Source organism: Vulpes vulpes, chromosome 14 (assembly GCF_048418805.1).
Source record: "Vulpes vulpes isolate BD-2025 chromosome 14, VulVul3, whole genome shotgun sequence".
NCBI lineage: Eukaryota > Metazoa > Chordata > Mammalia > Carnivora > Canidae > Vulpes > Vulpes vulpes.
The window spans coordinates 73,578,226-73,596,514 of NC_132793.1; the positions used below are offsets into that span (position 1 = coordinate 73,578,226).

Sequence of the window (18,289 nt, forward strand, 5' to 3'; positions counted from 1 at the left end):
TCCTGTGTTGGGCTCCCTGTAGGGAGCCTGCTTCTCCCTCTCTCTGTATCCCTGCCTCTCTCTCTGTGTCTCTCATGAAAAAATAAAATAAAAATAAAAATAAAATAAAATAAAATAAAATAAAAAAGAAAATTTAAGGCTGCTTATTGTAGAATGACTTTTCTTAAGTGGTTTGTGAAATAAAGGATCATCTTATCTAACTTCTTGTGAGTCTATCCCAGATTTTTTACCTAATTCAGGACAGTTACATAAGGAACTTAAGGGAAAGCTAGGAAGACCTGTTTATTTGTGTTGGGTTGTGATAAAAAGGAAATGATTAAGGTGGCACTAACCACTCAAATGCTCAATGTTTTTACCTTGGTTTAGAGCCAAGTAGAATACTTCTTCCCATTTTGGCATTATGGATGATTATGATGTTAATGAGCCCTTTTGAATCAAGATTTGCTGTGTTGGGCCACCTTCATGTGCGTTTGCTTTATGGGTAAAGTTGTGAAAAGGTCAAATTGGAACTCTAGATATCATCTGAAAAAGTAGAAGTAAGATATATATCTCAGCAGCCCAGTCTCTCATTGAGTTTGGCCTTTTTATTTTTCTTTTTTTTTTTTAAAGAGTCTCCATACCCAGCATGGTGCCCAGTGTGGAGCTTTAATTCATGACTCTGAGATTAAAACCTAAACTGAGATCAAGAGTTAAGATGCTTAACTGATTGAGCCACCCAAGCACCCCAAGGGTTTGGCCTTTCTGATAATGCCCTTGGCCTGGGCTATGAGGAACTGAACTGCTCTTCATAGCTTTTGTTATCAGCCAGAAGAATAGATCTCAGAACTATTAGCTCAGCTGTTTGTTTTTTTTTTCCCCCTTAGTTAAAAGAGAGCATTGAACTAATGATAGAAATCAAAACATCTCTGTTCAGGTTATGTTAACGAGCTCGTTGTTGTATCTGATTCATGACAGATTCTAAACCAGTACCTGAATCCCAAATACAGTTTCTATGACTTTGAATTTTCTTACCCTCAATAGGACAAAATAGAACATTTTTTAAATTAAAATTCAATTTATTAATCAAATTATTATTTATTTCAGAGGTAGAGTTTATTCATCAGTCTTATACCTCAATCTTTTTTTTTTTTTAAGATTTATTAATTTATTCAGGAGAGACACACGGAGAGAGAGAGAGAGAGAAAGAGAGGGAGAGAGAGGCAGAGACACAGGCAGAGGGAGAAGCAGGCTCCATCCAAGGAACCTGACGTGGGACTTGATCCCAGATCTCCAGGATCAGGCTCTGGGCTGAAGGTGGTGTAAACCGCTGAGCCACCGCTAAGCCCTCATCAGTCTTATATAATACCCAGTGCTAATTACATCATGTGCCCTCATTAATGTCCATCACCCAGTTACCCCATGCTCCAAAATTGAATATTCTTTAGAAATAGTCTCCATGTAGAACTCTTCCTTAGCTTTATCTTTTATTATCTTTTATTTATCTACTATATTCTTTGGTATTCAGTAATTACAAACAGAATATTAAGAAATCTTTACAATTCTATATCAGTTTTGTTATTTTGAATTCATTAGAAACTATCTTTTTTCTGATTATCTCAATTGCAAAGATAATTCCAACTCATTCCTGAAATTTTGCATGATATTTGTCATGCCTTGGAATGAGACTCGGTGACCTTAACAAATATAATTAAGAATTAGATTAGGGGCAGCCTGGGTGGCTCAGTAGTTTAGCGCTGCCTTTGGCCCAGGGCCTGATCCTGGAGACCCAGGATCGAGTCCCACATCAGGCTCCCTGCATGGAGCCTGCTTCTGTTTCTGCCTCTCTCTCTCTCTCTCTCTCTCTGTCTCTCATGAATAAATAAATAAAAATCTTTAAAAAAATACTGAGATTTTTTTTTCCTTCTTAAGAATTTTACATTGTTTATATTAATAGCCCTTATTTGCCATAAATTAGCCAGTAAGTTAGCCAGAAGTAGAAGCTTAAAAACACCTAACAGATTGCTTCTTCAAATTTTATTAGGAATGCTATATTATTGAACCTCAGAGACTCCAAAATTCTATTTGTCTTTCACTGAAAAGAGAAAAATAACAATTTCTTAAACAGTTTCTTGAACTTTAGTTTGGAGGCAACGTTGTATGGTAGATAATTTTTTTTTTTTTTAAGAGTAATTGCCTTGGGGCCAGACTTTGGGTTTGAATTATCTTCTACATCTTATTTAGTTACTCAGTTTTCTTAATTATAAAAGGAAGATAATTGTAATGATACTTTAAAGTTGTGCTGAGGTTTAATGGGTTGGTACTTATAAAGTGCTTAGAAGGGCCTAGCATGTAGTACATACTCAAAGCGTTAATTTTAAACGTCTTGACCAATTCTTTTTTACTTTTTGTAGTTTCTATACTGGAGTACAAATCTAAATATATGTTCTATGTGTACATATATACTCCAAATATCTGTCACTTGGATGGCCTGCAATCCTCCTATTTCCTGGGATTACTTTTCCTATCGAAACAGCTCCAGCTCTATTCCCTAATATTACAGCTTCCCACTTGTCCCCTCTAACGTCTCCAGGGTGTACTAGGGAAAGAGGGGGCTGGAGGTTTTCTTGCTGTAATTTCTTACTCCCACCAAGTATTACAGCCTCGCTGCTTCTCCTTATAGCTGCTACCTGTTCTTTGTCTGAAGTTTCATGTTTCTCCAATAGCCTCCAAGCTTCACTGAGTCATTGCTCTTGTGTATAAAAGATTCTTACTGAAGATTAGGGGAAAACTGAATGGTATTCAGCCTTGTACAGTACAGGCAACAACATCAACTTGAATATTAAACACAACTATTCTTAAGTTTTTTGGTCTCCTTGCTATGGGAATTTCTTACTAGCAGTTTACCTGAGGGCTCCCACCTGCCTTCTGTCTTGTTGCTTCCTTACAACTTCTCCGACTGTCTCCTTTTCTGAATCCCCCCAGACTCCTCAGATGTCTTCTTCCTGGGATATTATCAGCAGCCTTCTGAATTCTTGTTATTTTATTATGTGACAGACTAAGCATTCATTCTCAATTTTCCAACCATTCCTAGGGGCTTCTACCTTTCTAGGCCAAAAAATAAAAACAAAAATAGAAGGGATCCGTCAGGGAGTTTTCCCAATAAAAGACATCATATGCACAAGTAGGACGTGTATCTCAGCAGCCCAGTGTCTAAACTGGACGTAGCCTTTAAGAGGACTTCTACCTTCTAGAAGAGAGCAGCGCCTACTCAATAATACTTCCTGTGATTAGGAGATGAATTCTACTCTGTGCATCTACTAAGTTCTCCACTAGTCTCATGTGACTATTGAGCACTTGAAAAATGGCTAGAGTGAATGAGGAACATTCAGTTAACTTAATTTTAAATGTAAAAAACCGGGATCCCTGGGTGGCGCAGCGGTTTGGCGCCTGCCTTTGGCCCAGGGCGCGATCCTGGAGACCCGGGATCGAATCCCACATCAGGCTCCCGGTGCATGGAGCCTGCTTCTCCCTCCGCCTGTGTCTCTGCCTCTCTCTCTCTCTCTGTGACTATCATAAATAAATAAAAAATTAAAAAAAAAAAATTTAAATGTAAAAAACCACATGTGACTAGGGGATACCATGTTGAATAGCACAGTATTACATTATCTGCTTTAAAGTATGATCAGATTTTTCTTTCTGTTATATGTCTATTCGGTTAATTTTTTAAATTAAAATATAATTGTTCTTTCTTTTTTAACATTTAATTTAGTATATAGATGCATCTATGTACATGGAAGATGTTAGAAAATTAGCAGGAATGGTAGGTTATATCTAAATTAGAAGGCTTAGGAATTTTGTCTAGGAACAAACGAATACATAGGTATACAGGTTCTTAACACAGGAACTATCTTTATCCGTTTTTGGTATTAACATTTTTTGAATATTGGTTCTCAAGAAGTATGAAAGGATTTAGGAAAACTCTGGGAAGTTTGGAGCCTATGAGCCTCCAACTTCCTGCTGTGCTATTGGAGATGCTGTGGAAGTGGATCTGGATCATTCAAAAAAGTCCCACATAGACAAGGCTGGAACTTCTGAAAAGGAGCTGCTGACATCCAGAACTGTCCAATGCTGTAGCTGCTATAGCTACTTTAGCTGCTGTAGCTACTGCTGCTACTGCTGCTGTAAACAGCAACTATTTCACTTTGGAGCCAGGGGCAGGAAGGTTCTCTTACTCTTGCCATTTCATCTCCAGCTAGTATCCTTCTGATGGCAGAACTGAACAGGAAACCAGGAAATGTCCAGCACCTAGTGTAGAATGGACAAAGAAGGGTGAATGTAGGGCTGAGAGATAATAGGTAAATTACCAGTAGACCTCACCGGAAGTAAATAATGATGTAAAGTTAAGCAGGAGTGTACCTGTATTTGTGTGTGTATGTATATTATTTTTTCTTTATTTATACAAGTACTAATTTATTATACACACTGTTACATGCTTTGATGTTTGTTTCATTTGTTTGACTTCAGTTGTTTTATATTAGCTCATGAAACTTCATAATTCTTTTTATGGTGGTAGAGTATTTTATTCTATGAAATATGCCATGATCTATTTCACCAACCCCCTACTAATGGACATTTAGGTTGTTTCTGGTATTTTGCAATTATAAATAGTGCTTTACTGAAAATTGTTATGTGTATAATTTTGCACACATGACCATATTTATTTATAAATTCCTAGAAGAAGAATTGCTATATTAGATAGTATGAGTTATTTGTAAATTGTAATTATCATTTATAAACTATATGGCATGTCTTACCAATATACTTTTTGTTCATTCAGTGTTTGGCTCTCCACCTATATAGAAATGCTGGAAATGCGAGGTCATATTGTAGAAACACAGAGTAATCACAGACAAGGCCCTAAAATGTAGAATATGGCAGTGGGAATGGGCATTGAGATTTATCTGTAAGTTATAGGAGAATACAGCTTTTATCTGGGGAAATGATAGAAGGAAGGGAGGTGGAGATTCAACAACAAAAAGCCCTAGTATGAAGAATACATATTGGAGCTGGGGGAGTAGAAGAAGGAAAAATAGAATAGAGAGAGAAATTGTTTGCCTAGATATCATTCGGATACCCAAAAAAGCCTGAAGCCCATGAAATTCAATACAACTGAAAATGCCTTTTCATAAATAGAAGAATTGTTTCTATAATGACTATTGATATTTAGAGATATTTTCAGGCCATTCCCTAGCCATATCTATCATTAAAACATATTTGCTAAAAAAATAAACTACATAGAAAGATATGAATCTTCCTTTACCCTTTTCCAGAGATAATAGTTTTAAGTTTGGTATGATTTCTTTAACATATATATACCAAATGCACACATACATATATACACAATATTTTTCTTTAGTAGAGAAGGTTTAGGGGCACCTGGCTGGCTCAGTTAGTTAAGTGTCCAGCTTGATTTTGGCTTAGGTCATGATATCAGGATTGTGATATTGAGCCCCATGTCACGTTCTGTGCTTGGTGTGGAGCCTACTTAAGATTCTCTCTTTCTCTGCCCCTTCCTCCCTCCCATAAAAAAATCATTAAAAAGATAAAGGTTTATCCTATATATATTGTTCTCTAATCTTCCAAATCTCCAACTTCAAAAATCCAATATGACATGGCTTCCTTTGCATGTAGACATATTCTTTCTAATGATTGCATACTTCTATAATATGTAAGTATCAAAATTTATTTTACATTCACAGTTGGTGGATGTTTTCAGGTAGTTTCTAATTTTCATCATTTCTAACAATGTGACAATGAATGTGCCTTAGTTTTCTGTAGTTCAGAATTCTGTTTTCCTTAGCCTTATCTCATGCTTCCTATAAACAATACCTACGGTAGTAATGAGTTTGGAGGCAAAAAATACCATTCACTATGGAAACATATTCCTATGTAGAACCATTTCTTCTTTGGAAATACTTAAAATGTTAATTATTGTTTATTCAATAACTATAAAAGGATGGCTTTTGTGTTATTTTCAACATGATGGGCCAAAGTTTTAGCTGCTTTTGTCACATACTTGGAATTTAAAGTAAGAAATGTAAACTTTATGTAGTAAAGGTTATTATAAGGGTGGAAAAATTGATGTATGGGAAGCATTTTGAGCTTCTCTGAGAACCAGTAAGATGTAATACTGCTTAAAATACCAATGCAGGGCACCTGGGTGGCTCAGTGGTTGAGCGTCTACCTTTGGCTCAGGTTTGTGATCCTGGGATCAAGTTTTGCATTAGGCTCCCTGCAGGGCCTGCTTCTCCCTCTGCCTATGTCTCTGCCTCTCTGTGTCTCTCATGAATAAATAAATGAAATCTTAGGGCAGCCTGGTGGCTCAGTGGTTTAGCGCCACCTTCAGCTCAGGGCCTGATCCCGGGGACCTGGGATGGAGTCCCATGTCGGGCTCCCTGCGTAGAGCCTGCTTCTCCCTCTGCCTGTGTCTCTGCCTCTCTCTCTCTGTGTGTCTCTCATGAGTAAATAAATAAAATCTTAAAAAAAAAAATGAAATCTTAAAAAAAATACAAATACAAAAAAAATAAAAGTGCTTTATTTGTAGATTTCCTTTCACAAAAGTCCATATTGAATGTAAAGCATGTAGGTATTTTCCTTGATTACTTTATCTCCTGAAATTGATGACGGTTGGTTGTGGAAGTTGTAGAAGTGTGGGAGGAAAACTGCTAAGCACTGGCTATAGCACAATGGGACTCATTTAGGCTGTGAATCTGATCCTACCTCCAGCATAGTCCAGCATTGAGACCTAGTCATGCCACTTTAACTGTACCCAAGTCATCACACATTCACCTTTTAATTGAATGTAGAGCTATCTGCTTTATTTAATAGTCAATCTGTTGAGTTAGGATGACCTGAGATGAAAGGTGAGGACTGTAAAAAACTTGCTGTTCTTATAATTAAGATGATTCCAGGGATTAGGAACGCTTAAGTGTCTGGGACATATCTGTAAGGTTCATTATTATGCCCTTTCAAGAAGACATCAACTAGTGAAAAAATGGTAAGAGAAAAGCTTGAGAGAAAGATGAGACACAGGTTTTTTATTAGATTATAACTTCATCAGGACATCAGAGTTTTATTTATCCTCAGACTCACTAAATACTACCATTCCTTATTTTTTTCTGTGAACCAAGAAGATAACAATAATAATTAATGGAAATTCAGATAAAAGGTAGTATAAATATAAAAATTATTTGTGTTACTCTTAGGAGAATTCAAGTTAGGATCTGGCTTATATTTATATAACATATTCTGGCTCATTGTTCATATTTAGTCTTTATGAATTCAAGTTCATTAATCCCTGGAATTTCTCCTGTAGCTCTTTTATTTATTTAAGTAATCTCTACATCCACCATGGGGTTCAGATCAAGACTGTGAGATCAAGAGCTGCATGCTCTTCTGACTGAGCCAACCAGGCACCCCTGCATAAAAATTCTTTTTGAGGGCTTTCTGGATCACCTTAGTTAAAATTATAGCTCGCTTCTTATTGTTTTCTATTTTCTTTATCCTCCTTCCCTGCTTTGTTTTCCTCCTTACATTTGTCACCTTCTACTTATAATATAAATACAGTCTCTCCCTTTCTTTCTTTCCTTTTTTTTTTTTTTTTTTTTTTTGTTTATGGTCTATCTTCTCTACTAAAGTGTAGTCTCCCTAAATGCAAAGATTTTTATTTTTTATTTACCACTATCAGTGCTTATAAATAGCTACCCAGCTTTCTAATTTCTAAATTCAATTTATAAAGAGTATTTAGTAAGAAATTTTAGTTTTTGAGAGATACCAACCTTGTTATAAATTTTTTGTAGTGAACTCCGACTCATCTGAAATAGACACATTTGGAAAATTAATATCTCTTTTTCGTTTTTGTTTCTTTGCTTTTTTTTTTTTAAATTTGTTTATTCATGAGAGACACAGAAAGAGAGGCAGAGACACAGGCTGAGGGAGAAACAGGCTTCATGCAAGGAGCCTGATGCGGGACTCCATCCCAGAAATCCGGGATCACCCTGAGCCAAAGGCAGACGCTCAACCGCTGAGCCACCTAGGCATCCTATCTCTATCTTTTTTGAACTCTTTCTTAAAAATATTTTTTAAGGATTTATTTATTTTAGAGAGAGAGAGCACATACAGGAGGACGTTGAGGAGAGGAGAGAGAGTTCTAAACAGACTCTGCTGAGCATGGGGCCCACCACAGACCTCAGTCTCACTACCCTGGGATCAAGACCTTAGTGGAAATCAAGTCAGTCAGACACATGAATGACTGTGCCACCCAGGGACCCCTCTTTTTTAAAATCTTATTTTATGGAAGACCTATGCTTTCTTGCTCTTATCCTCTCAAATCAGGAATTTATGCCTGATCAGAACTCAATCCTTAAGGCATAATTTGGAGTCTGCACATATTAAGTCCAGTCATTTGCAAATTTCTGGGTTAGTAGTGATAATTGATTTTCATAGTGATGTTAATAATGGTGATTTTGATGTGCCTTAAGTTCCCAAAGTCTCTCCTGAAAATCCTGGCACAGTGGGAAGCAAATTCAGGGACGTAATGATGGGCATGTTCTCTCATAAACTATCCAGTCAACAAATCCCTATGTAAAATGAGTACTTATAAAACTTGAATAAAGAATAATATGAAAATGATTAAAATCTTATATGTTACCTTAGTATTTTAAATGGGAAAATATTGTTTTGTAATATGTGTGAAAAGGTGTTATTAGGAAAGTACTTAATATCTCTTTTATTCATTTTAGATAAGATGGGAAAAAAACATCACATTGGGGGAACCACCAGGATTCTTACATTCTTGGTGGTGGTAAGTATCTTTTATTCCATTTTTATTAGATTGATGATATATTACAGAGGGCTTGCACTATACTTGTTTATGATTTCATGCTTCTTTTTTATTTATTTACTTTTGTTTTCTATAATTATTTTATGAAAGATAGCACTTAAAAAAAGTCAGGCTCAAAACCAGATTAGTGTTCTTTAACTTAAAGGTACTACTGTTGAGTCAAGATGGAATTGAGTTTGGTATATGGAATCTCCTACTGTAAGTATGATTCTGTGTTTGTCAGCTCAGGCTGCCATAATAAAATGCCATTGACTACATGGCATAAGCAACATAAATTTCTTTTCTCACACTTCCGGAAGCTGGACATCCAAGACCAAGCTGCTAGTATGGTTTGTTTCTGGTGAGGACTTTCTTCTTGGCTTTTAGACCCTCATGATCTCATCTAAACCTAAGGATACTGAAAGTGGAGGTAGTGGTGAATTTTTAAGACACTGAAAAGTAGTAAAAAAAAAAAAAAAACCATGAAATAGTTCAATATAGATTCAGGGATAGAACTGTGTAGGAACACAAAAAAGACCATCAGACTAATTGAAGGCCCAGTTGATAACAACTTAGAAATTTCATTGTAAAACCAGTACGCCCAAATATGTGACTTTTCTGCAGCAGCATTGGCAGTTCAGGTGTCTGCATGGACAAGCTAGGGTAGAATGTTCTTTTGCATTTCTTCAATTACAAGCATTTTCTGTTCTTATTTAAAAGGAAAATAACAAAAGTGCTCTCCTTGTGCCATGCACATTGTTTCCTTGGTATGTTATTTAATGCCTTCATCTTTTTAACCTCTCTCCTGGAAACATGCCTTACTAGAAGTTCTGTGGTGAATGGAACCGCACTCCATCAGTTGTGGTTGTGGGTTTCCCTTGTTTGTCTCGCATATGTATGGCAGGAACAGGTGCAGTCCTTTGGCTCAGAGCTGTTCCTGTATTTGGATCAACGGTTTATTGCAGTTAAGCACTATCACTGTGCTGTTTTCCTGGGGTTTAAGACTGAGCTCTTATATATTATAAAATTCAGTTTTTCATTTTACATAGTATGTATTTATGATACCTAGATCTAGATTGTAAAACTTAGCTGTTTGCTGAATGTAGTTGAGTCTCCTCATCTGTGGGCCTTAAATCTGGCAGATGCTTGATCTTTTCTTGTTGTTGTTAACTGTTTCAGAGGTCCCTTTGATTTTCTTTCTTTTTCATTAGAATCTTTTTTTTTAAGAGCAATTTTTAATAGTTTCACAACACAGTTAAGGGGAAGGTACAGAAATTTCCCATATACTTTCTTGCTCCAAATAGGCATAACTTCCTCCATATTAACCATCCCCCGTCAGCATGGTACATTTGTTACAGCTGAGGAACATACAACTGACACATTCATAATTACTCCAAGTCCATAGTTTACATTACAGTTTATTCTTGGTGTTGCACATTCTGTGGGTTTGAACAAATGTATAATGACATGATCCATCAATATAGCATCATACAGAGTATTTTCACTGCCCTGCCCTAAAAATCCTCTGTGCTCTGCCTTTTCATTTCTCCCATTTTTACACCCCTCCCTTGGCAACCACTGGTCCTTTTACTGTCTCCATGGTCCTGCCTTTTCCACATTTAGTTGGAATCATACAGTAGGTAGCCTTTTCATATTGGCTTCTTTCACTTAGCAATATGCATTTAAAGTTTCTCCATGTCCCTCCATGGCTTGATAGCTCATTTATTTTTAGTGCTGAATTATATTCCATTGTCTGGATGTACTGGGGTTTGTTTATACATTCACCTACTGAAGGGCATTTTGGTTGCCTCCAAGTTTTGGTAGTTATGAATACAGCTGTTATGAACATCCATATGTAGGTTTTTGTATGGACATATCATGTATGTGTAAATATCAGGGAACATGATTGCTAGATCTTATAGTAAGAATATTTTTAGTTTTATAGGAAATTGCCAACTGTCTTGCAGAGTAGCTGTACCATTTTCATTTCCATGAGCAATGAATGAGAATTCCTGTTATTCCGCAGCTTTACCAGCATTTGGTGTTGTTAGTATTTAAGACTTGGTCCGTTCTGATGGATCTGTAGTGTCATCTTTTTATTTTAATTTGCATTTCCCTGATGACATATCATGTGCATGTGGAGGATCTTTTAGTATGTTTATTTGCCATCCATATATCCCTTTTGGTGAGGTATGTTTTCAGGTCTTTGGCCTACTTTTTAATCAGATTGTTTTGTTATTGTTGAATTTTAAGAGTTCTTTGTACATTTTGGATAATAGTCCTTTATCAAATGTGTCTTTTTCAGATTTTTTTCTCCCAGTCCATGTCTTGTCTTCTCTTTCTTTTGACATTGTCTATCACAGGTTTTAATTTTATTGAAGTTCAATTTATCAATTATTCCTTTTGTAAATTATACCTTTTTGTGTTGTTGTATCTAAAAAGCTCACCCCATAATGAAGGTCATCTCCTTCATTTTCTCCTGTTATCTTCTAAGAATTTTTTTTGTGGTGAATATAAGGTCTTTGTCTAGATTTGTATTTTTGCATGTGGATGTCTAGTTGTTCTGGTACCATTTGTGGAAGAGACTATCTTTGCTCCATTGCCTTTACTCCTTTGTCAAAGATCAGTTGACTGCATATGTAGGTCTTTTCTGGCTTTCTGTTCTATTCCATTGATGCATTGTCTGTTTTTTTTTTTTCACCAATACCACACTGTCATATATTATAAGTTGGATATTATCAGCCCTCCAACTTTGTTCTTCTTTAATACTGTGTTGACTGTTCTGGGTCTTTCCTTCTCCATGTAAACTTTAGAATCAGTTGTTGATATGCAAAAATATCTTGTTAGGATTTGATTGGGATTGCATTGAATCTATAGATTAAGTTGGGAAGAACTGATATCTTGACAATACGAGATGCCTGACTTTTTAAATCTGTAACTCTTTAGAGCTTCACTTTATCATAGGTGCTGTAGATTAGGGATTCGGGATTATCATAAGGGTTACTTTTTCTCTTTAACTCAGGAAGCTGTTAATGCTGTTAAGATCCAGGTGAATAGTATAATGTGTATTCTTCTAGCACTTACTGCTTGCCCATTTTGTCAAATGCAAGGTCCCTTTTGGATGGACCAGTTGCAATTTTGTGAGTTCTCACTTCTTTTTTTTTTTTAATAGAATATTTGAAAATGGAGTTGTCCTGTTGTTTAAGCTTCTTCATCAAATATTTACAAAGTATGAAACTATGCTGCCCTCAAGGAAATAAGTATAGGAGAGATAAACAAAGTATTATAACTGAGGTATATACTAGTTATAATAGCAATTCAGGAGGATTGCTTACTTCAGCTTGTAAGATTTAGGAAAAGCTTTATAGAAAAAGTGAATCTGAGGTGAGCTGGAAGTTGAATGAAGGGAGGATATTTTGGTTAAGGAATAGTTAGTATCAAGTCTCAGAAGGAATGATCATAAATCCAAGAAATGACTGGTAACTTGGCTCAGTTGAATTGTAGGTACAGTACTATGAAGTGATAGAATATAAGGATAAAGACCAGGGCAGAGACCAGACTATGAAGTCCTGAAGTGCATCAAAAGTTTTAGATTAAAGCATGAAGATTTTAAACACTGTACATGACATGATTAGATTTGGGATTTTAGATATTCAGTTGGCATCAACATAGAAATGGATTGAAGAGAGTTGAGAACAGAGATAAAATCTAGTTATAAGGCAAGTGTAATTGTAGTTGAAAGGTGATAGTAAACAATAAGTAGAATAGTTGGGATGTGAAGAAGTTTCCTAGGTTTTAGATTTGGGACAAACAGTGATGTCATTGACTGAAAGAGGAAATATAAAAAGAGCAACAAACTTTGGAGGAAAGGTCATAATTTATCTTGGACAGGTTAAATTTTGAGGTGCCTAACTGACATTCAGATAGAAATGTCCTAATACAAAGTCAGAGAGAGATATGCGTCTGTAGCTCTGAGACAGGTCCACATGGTTTGAAAATTCTTAGTGCAGACCATACTATAGGCGAAGAATGTTTATAGATTCAATGGCTCAGTGTAATAAGTAAGAGCAGGGCCTGAGTTTGGAATCCTGAGGAAAGTCAACATTTAAGCCTGGGCCGATGAAGAGCAGTCTTAAAGGAAAATAATTGGAGAGGAAGAAGAGTAATCAGGAGAGAATAATGTATGGGAACCAGGTAGGACATTTAATGCAGAGATTAAATTCTGCGGCAAGTGTAAGTAAAAGGATCCAGAGATTTTCCTGAATTGGGAAGGAAGGTGAACTTTGTGGTCATGAGTTTTTGTGGAGTGGTGAAAGTGAGATTCAGAAAGCTGCTCTAAATCATTTTCTACCTCAAGGGTTGCTGAGAGTAGCTGAAGGGTGTAGTGGCACATGGAATAGTTTCAGGATTAACAAGAGAACAGGACCTAATATTTTTCTTTTTAAAATAGAATAAATTTGAGCATGTATATAGATGAGATGAAAAGAATGGGGAGGTTAGAGATGTATGAAAGAGAAATAATAGGGCAGCCCGGGGTGGCTCAGCGGTTTAGCGCCGCCTTCAGCCCAGGGTGTGATCCTGGAGACCCGGGATTGATTCCCATGTCAGGCTCCCTGCATGGAGCCTGCTTCTCCCTCTGTCTGCGTCTCTTCATGAATAAATAAATAAAATCTTTTTTTTAAAAAAAGAAAGAAATAATATGCACAAAAGTGGAGAGAAATGCAGGGAAACTGAGAGGCAAGGGGCTTGGAGAGGAGGGGTGATTTCTGCCTTTAGTATGGATAGTGGAAAGTAAGTGATTTTATTTTCTGAAAGTTTTTCCTTGTTCAAATGTAATTTCTCTTAGCACTTTTTTTCTTTCCCAGTTTGCACTCTGCCCAGCGCTATAGTATTTCTCATGCTTCCCATGTTCATTACTTGTACCCAGATCAAATCTCCTTTGAAAATGTATTTCCCATTTGTATTCTTTAATAAAAATTCCCAATGCTTCCATGAATTTCATAAATAGAAATGCCAAGAAACTTCTTTCTCCCGAAATTAATGTCTTTTTCAATTTGTGTAATTTAAAAATAGACATTTCTTAAATCTTCCTATTAAATGTTTTAATGGCAGAAATTATGCTTTATTCTTACTTAATTTTATATGTAAAACACTTTTGGAAATAACTTTGGGCCCATGTATTTTTATCCTGAAATTAAATATATCTGACATTGCAGGGAAATTATACTAATAACTAAGATTATCATGAATTCAGTTTTTTCACTGGGAATGGGAAGTCAAATCTTACAGTACACTAGCATTCTAATGGTTTTAGAATCTAATGGATGACATCAGGTTTAGCTATGCATGTGAAAACAAAAGCACTGAATTAGCCAACTGGCTCACTAGAATGGTATAATAATTATCATCGGCAGACTGGTTCTTACTCCTCTTGTATGTCTTGCCTATAATAGATGTTGCATAACTAATTATTTGATTAAGTTAAAATAGAGTGGGGGGATGGGTTAAATAGGTGATGGGGACTAAAAAGGGCACCTGTTGGATGAGCACTGGGTATTGTATGGAAGTGTTGAAACTAGTATTACATTGTATGTTAATTTATTGGAATTTGAATAAAAACTTTTTAAAAAGTTAAACAGCAATATAAGACAATGCAGGTGACAACTAAAATGGGAGTATAATCATGGTGAGAAGGCAATAAAAAGTGTTAGCGAGAGAGAAAGCAAAGTACATAAATGGTTAAGTTATGAAGAAGAAGTAAAAGGTATCTGGGAGAATAGGAAAAGAATGAAAAAATAGGAAAATTTGGTGATGAGAAGACATTGTAAATAACATGGAATTTTCCACTAAATATGAAGGATTAGAAATGAAACTGGGACTAATTTTACTGTATTAATAGGGAGATTTCTTTGTTTCTTGCCATACTAGTTATGAGAATTTTTTAGAATATATTTTTAGGACCTTTATTCTTCTTTTAAAAGTACTTTTGCATATACCATGTCTTCTATCTGTATTAAAGCTTGTAAAATACACACAACAGATATTATTTTCTCTCTTTTTACACAAAGAAACTAATGGAAAAAAACTATTTTCTCAAGGTCAGATTTAGAATTAGAATTGAAATTTCCTGAATTGTAACCAGTGCTCATCTCAGTAACAGATGATATTTCTTCAACACAGAGCAGAATTTAGTGGCCCACTATTAATAAGACATTAATTACAGTTCCCTTTTGAACATCCTGAGTGGCTAATTCTAGACAGTAGATAAAAATGGGACTCAGAAAAGTCGTCTCTTCTGAGTCTGGTCTATATTGAGGCATCCATGCATCACTGGCAGCTGCATGTAGGGTGAGGGGGTGGTTGCCATAGGATACTCAGGAAATGAGTTGGAGTATGAGGGTCAAAGGTAGGATAACAAAATGTTTGCTGTCTTATCTAGGACAGGTATCTACTACACTTATAACAGCTGACACTGCTTGGACTGCCAAAGCTGCATAACCTTGCCCATAATCAGCATGAGCCATCTTGAAGTGAGAACTCTTTAATACCATATTCACATTAGAGGTAAAATGATATAAGAACTAAAAAGTTCAGGTCCAGCTCTGCCACTAATCAACTGTGTGACCTCTAGGCAAATTATTTAATCTCTTTAAGCTTCAGCTCTCTCATTGATCAAATAGGCATAATAATGGAAGATTAAAAAAATAATAATGGGAAGATTAAATGCTGAATGTGTAATGCTTAGTATATGATGCTTGAGTTTAGCACAGAAGCTATTTTAATGATACTTTAAAATATGAATTTATCATTAATCCAAGAGTATTGTGAGAATTTTATGATAGTGGGACAAGATATAATGCTTGCATCTTGTAAATTATTAAATAATGCTAAGGAATAAGACAAGTACATGTATTTGGAAGTTTTAAGGTGATGAACAGGTACATGTACATTTTATATAAAACCCTACTCTTATGTAAGGTAGGAATAGATAGTTATCTTCAGTATAGATTATGAGTGTGTAAGATTCTTTGAAAATATTTTTGGAGCCAAAGAGAAATAACTTCCTTAGCTATTAATGATTTGAAATTATGGTAACATGGCTTGCTCAAAATTATATATATATCCTGTGGTTTTTGCTTTTTTCCTTCTTTTTTATTTTTATTTTTTCAGAAAGTCCTGAATGTGGCCAGTGGATTAAGGTTATATAATTATGTTAGCATCCAATCTTCTGGACCCCTCTGGCATGTTTATTCACCCTTGTAGACATTTCTGACAACTATTTTGCTTTCCTTACTTCATAGAGATATTGACAGCTAGTGAAATCATTTTCACTCACATCCTCAGAGTAGAAGAAAAATGGTGTTTGGATGAGAATCCTCAACTTGGAAATCTTGTGTTTTCCTTTGATTTATGTGGGGAAATTTTTAATAATAATAAATGGTACAAGTACAAAGATATTAATATTTTGCAGGTTTTGATTCCTGTGTTTTAGTCTCTGAGTACTTCATTTTTAAAAATTCTTTCTTTCTTTCTTTCTTTCTTTCTTTCTTTCTTTCTTTCTTTCTTTCTTTCTGAAAGAGAGATGGAAAGAAAGCAAGCAGGGCAAGTAGCAGAGGGAGAGGGAAAAGCAGACTTTACGGTGAGCATGGAACCCCACACGGAGTTTAATCTCAAAACCCTGAGATCATGACCTGAGCCAAAATCAAGAGTAGGTAACTTAACTGACTGACCCCTTTAACTACTTCATTTGTAAAACACATGTTTTTCACTTGTATCTGCTTAGAAAGAAAGAAACTGTGTAAATCTAAACCATTACTCATAATGATGAATCTTCCACATTTCAAAGATTATATTTTTATATCAAACTTAATAGATGTAGAGGTGAGAGCAAATGAGAAGCTCCTTAGCCGCTAGCATTTCTGGTTGTGGAAAGAGGAAGTCTGTGTCTTTGGAATGATAGAATTATCTGCCCTCGGTCCTAATGAGAATCAAGGAATTAGTTCAGTGGGACCTCAAAAAAGCTACTAAAGAAGTCAATGAAATTCTTCCAGCTAAGAACAAATCAAGTATTGTTACAAATCTCACCTACTTAAAAAGCCTAATTTCTCCTCTAAGACACAAGTCCACATTTTCATGTGTTATATTATCATAATATCAGCCAAAAGCATTTGCCCAGAATATTTGTAAAGTCTTGATGACATATGAGATGTAACTTCTTCAGAGTGGTATTTAGGTGCTATAGGAAATTGAGATGAAATTTTGAATTCAACTCATCACTAGTTTTGGATCCACAGTCACATACAGCCATTGATGCCATGGATTATATCTTTTTTTTTCTTTTCTGCAGGATATGATGTAGCATATTGCATAGATTTTGCATTAATATATATACTTGAAGTATTAGAAAAAAATAATAGTTTAAAATTTTAATTTATCAAGGTTTTATAGTGGTCTTTAACCTTATTTTCTAAATTAGCTAAGTGATTTGTCTACTGTCTCACAAAGCCAAGCATGGATTAATTGCAGAATGTGAACTCATGTTGATCACAATGAAGCTTTGTTGTTATGATATAACTAACATAACATAATTTTTTCAAATATTAGGATGGTATTATAGCAGTCCCAATATACTGTATGATCAGCTAAATAGTGCAAACACATAGGTTGAATTTTCTAGAAAAGATAAACTTTTGAAGTATATTTCCCATCTGTGATCACTTCTTAGGTGAAAACATACAAATACTTATAAAATAAATGAAATGTCTTTAACATGAATATCATAGCTCGAAAAATAAATTTTTATTTAATTTTTAAACTAATTTTGTACTTTGAATTTCATATTTCAGATTACTATTATTTTTTAAAAAGATTTTATTTATTCATTCATGAGAGACACAGAGAGAGAGAGGCAGAGACACAGGCAGAGGGAGAAGCAGGCTCCATGCAGGGAGCCCAACGTGGGACTCAATCCTGGGTCTCCAGGATCAGGCCAGGCCCTAGGCTGAAGGCGGCGCTAAACCATTGACCCACCCAGGCTGCCCTATTTCAGATTATTTTTACTTAATTGTGAAACTCTGCTAATGAGTAGGGTTTTTTAAATTGAAATTTTACCTTATTTTTATAATGAGTATTCTTTATTATTAGTATCTCATAGCTTTCTGGTAGCCACCTTAGCTATATGGTCTTTGAAGTGATGGACTAGAGATTCTGAATACACAAAACATAATGAACATTTGTTTTAGTCATGTAAAATGGTACCTAGAAAGGCTGGCTAGGGGTAAGTTGTGTTTTTTCCCCTCAGTTTTTTCAAATTGTGGCAAAATGCACAAAACATAAAATTCACCATCTTAACCATTTTTAAGTATTTCAGTGTTATTAAATACATTCATAATGTTTGTAACCATCACCACCATCCATCTCCATAACTCT

The 18,289-nt window shown here is 35.4% G+C and overlaps 1 protein-coding gene across 6 annotated transcripts in view; it reads left to right on the plus strand.

The window, feature by feature from the left end:
• SSBP2 (single stranded DNA binding protein 2) overlaps positions 1 to 18,289 on the plus strand; it is a 282,750-nt gene that overhangs the window by 79,823 nt on the left and 184,638 nt on the right. For all 6 annotated transcript variants that reach the window (XM_025992948.2, XM_025992949.2, XM_025992951.2 and 3 more), the window contains one exon: positions 8,781 to 8,842. In XM_025992948.2, the coding sequence (XP_025848733.1) occupies positions 8,781 to 8,842 (62 nt within the window). The remainder of the gene's footprint in view (positions 1 to 8,780; positions 8,843 to 18,289) is intronic.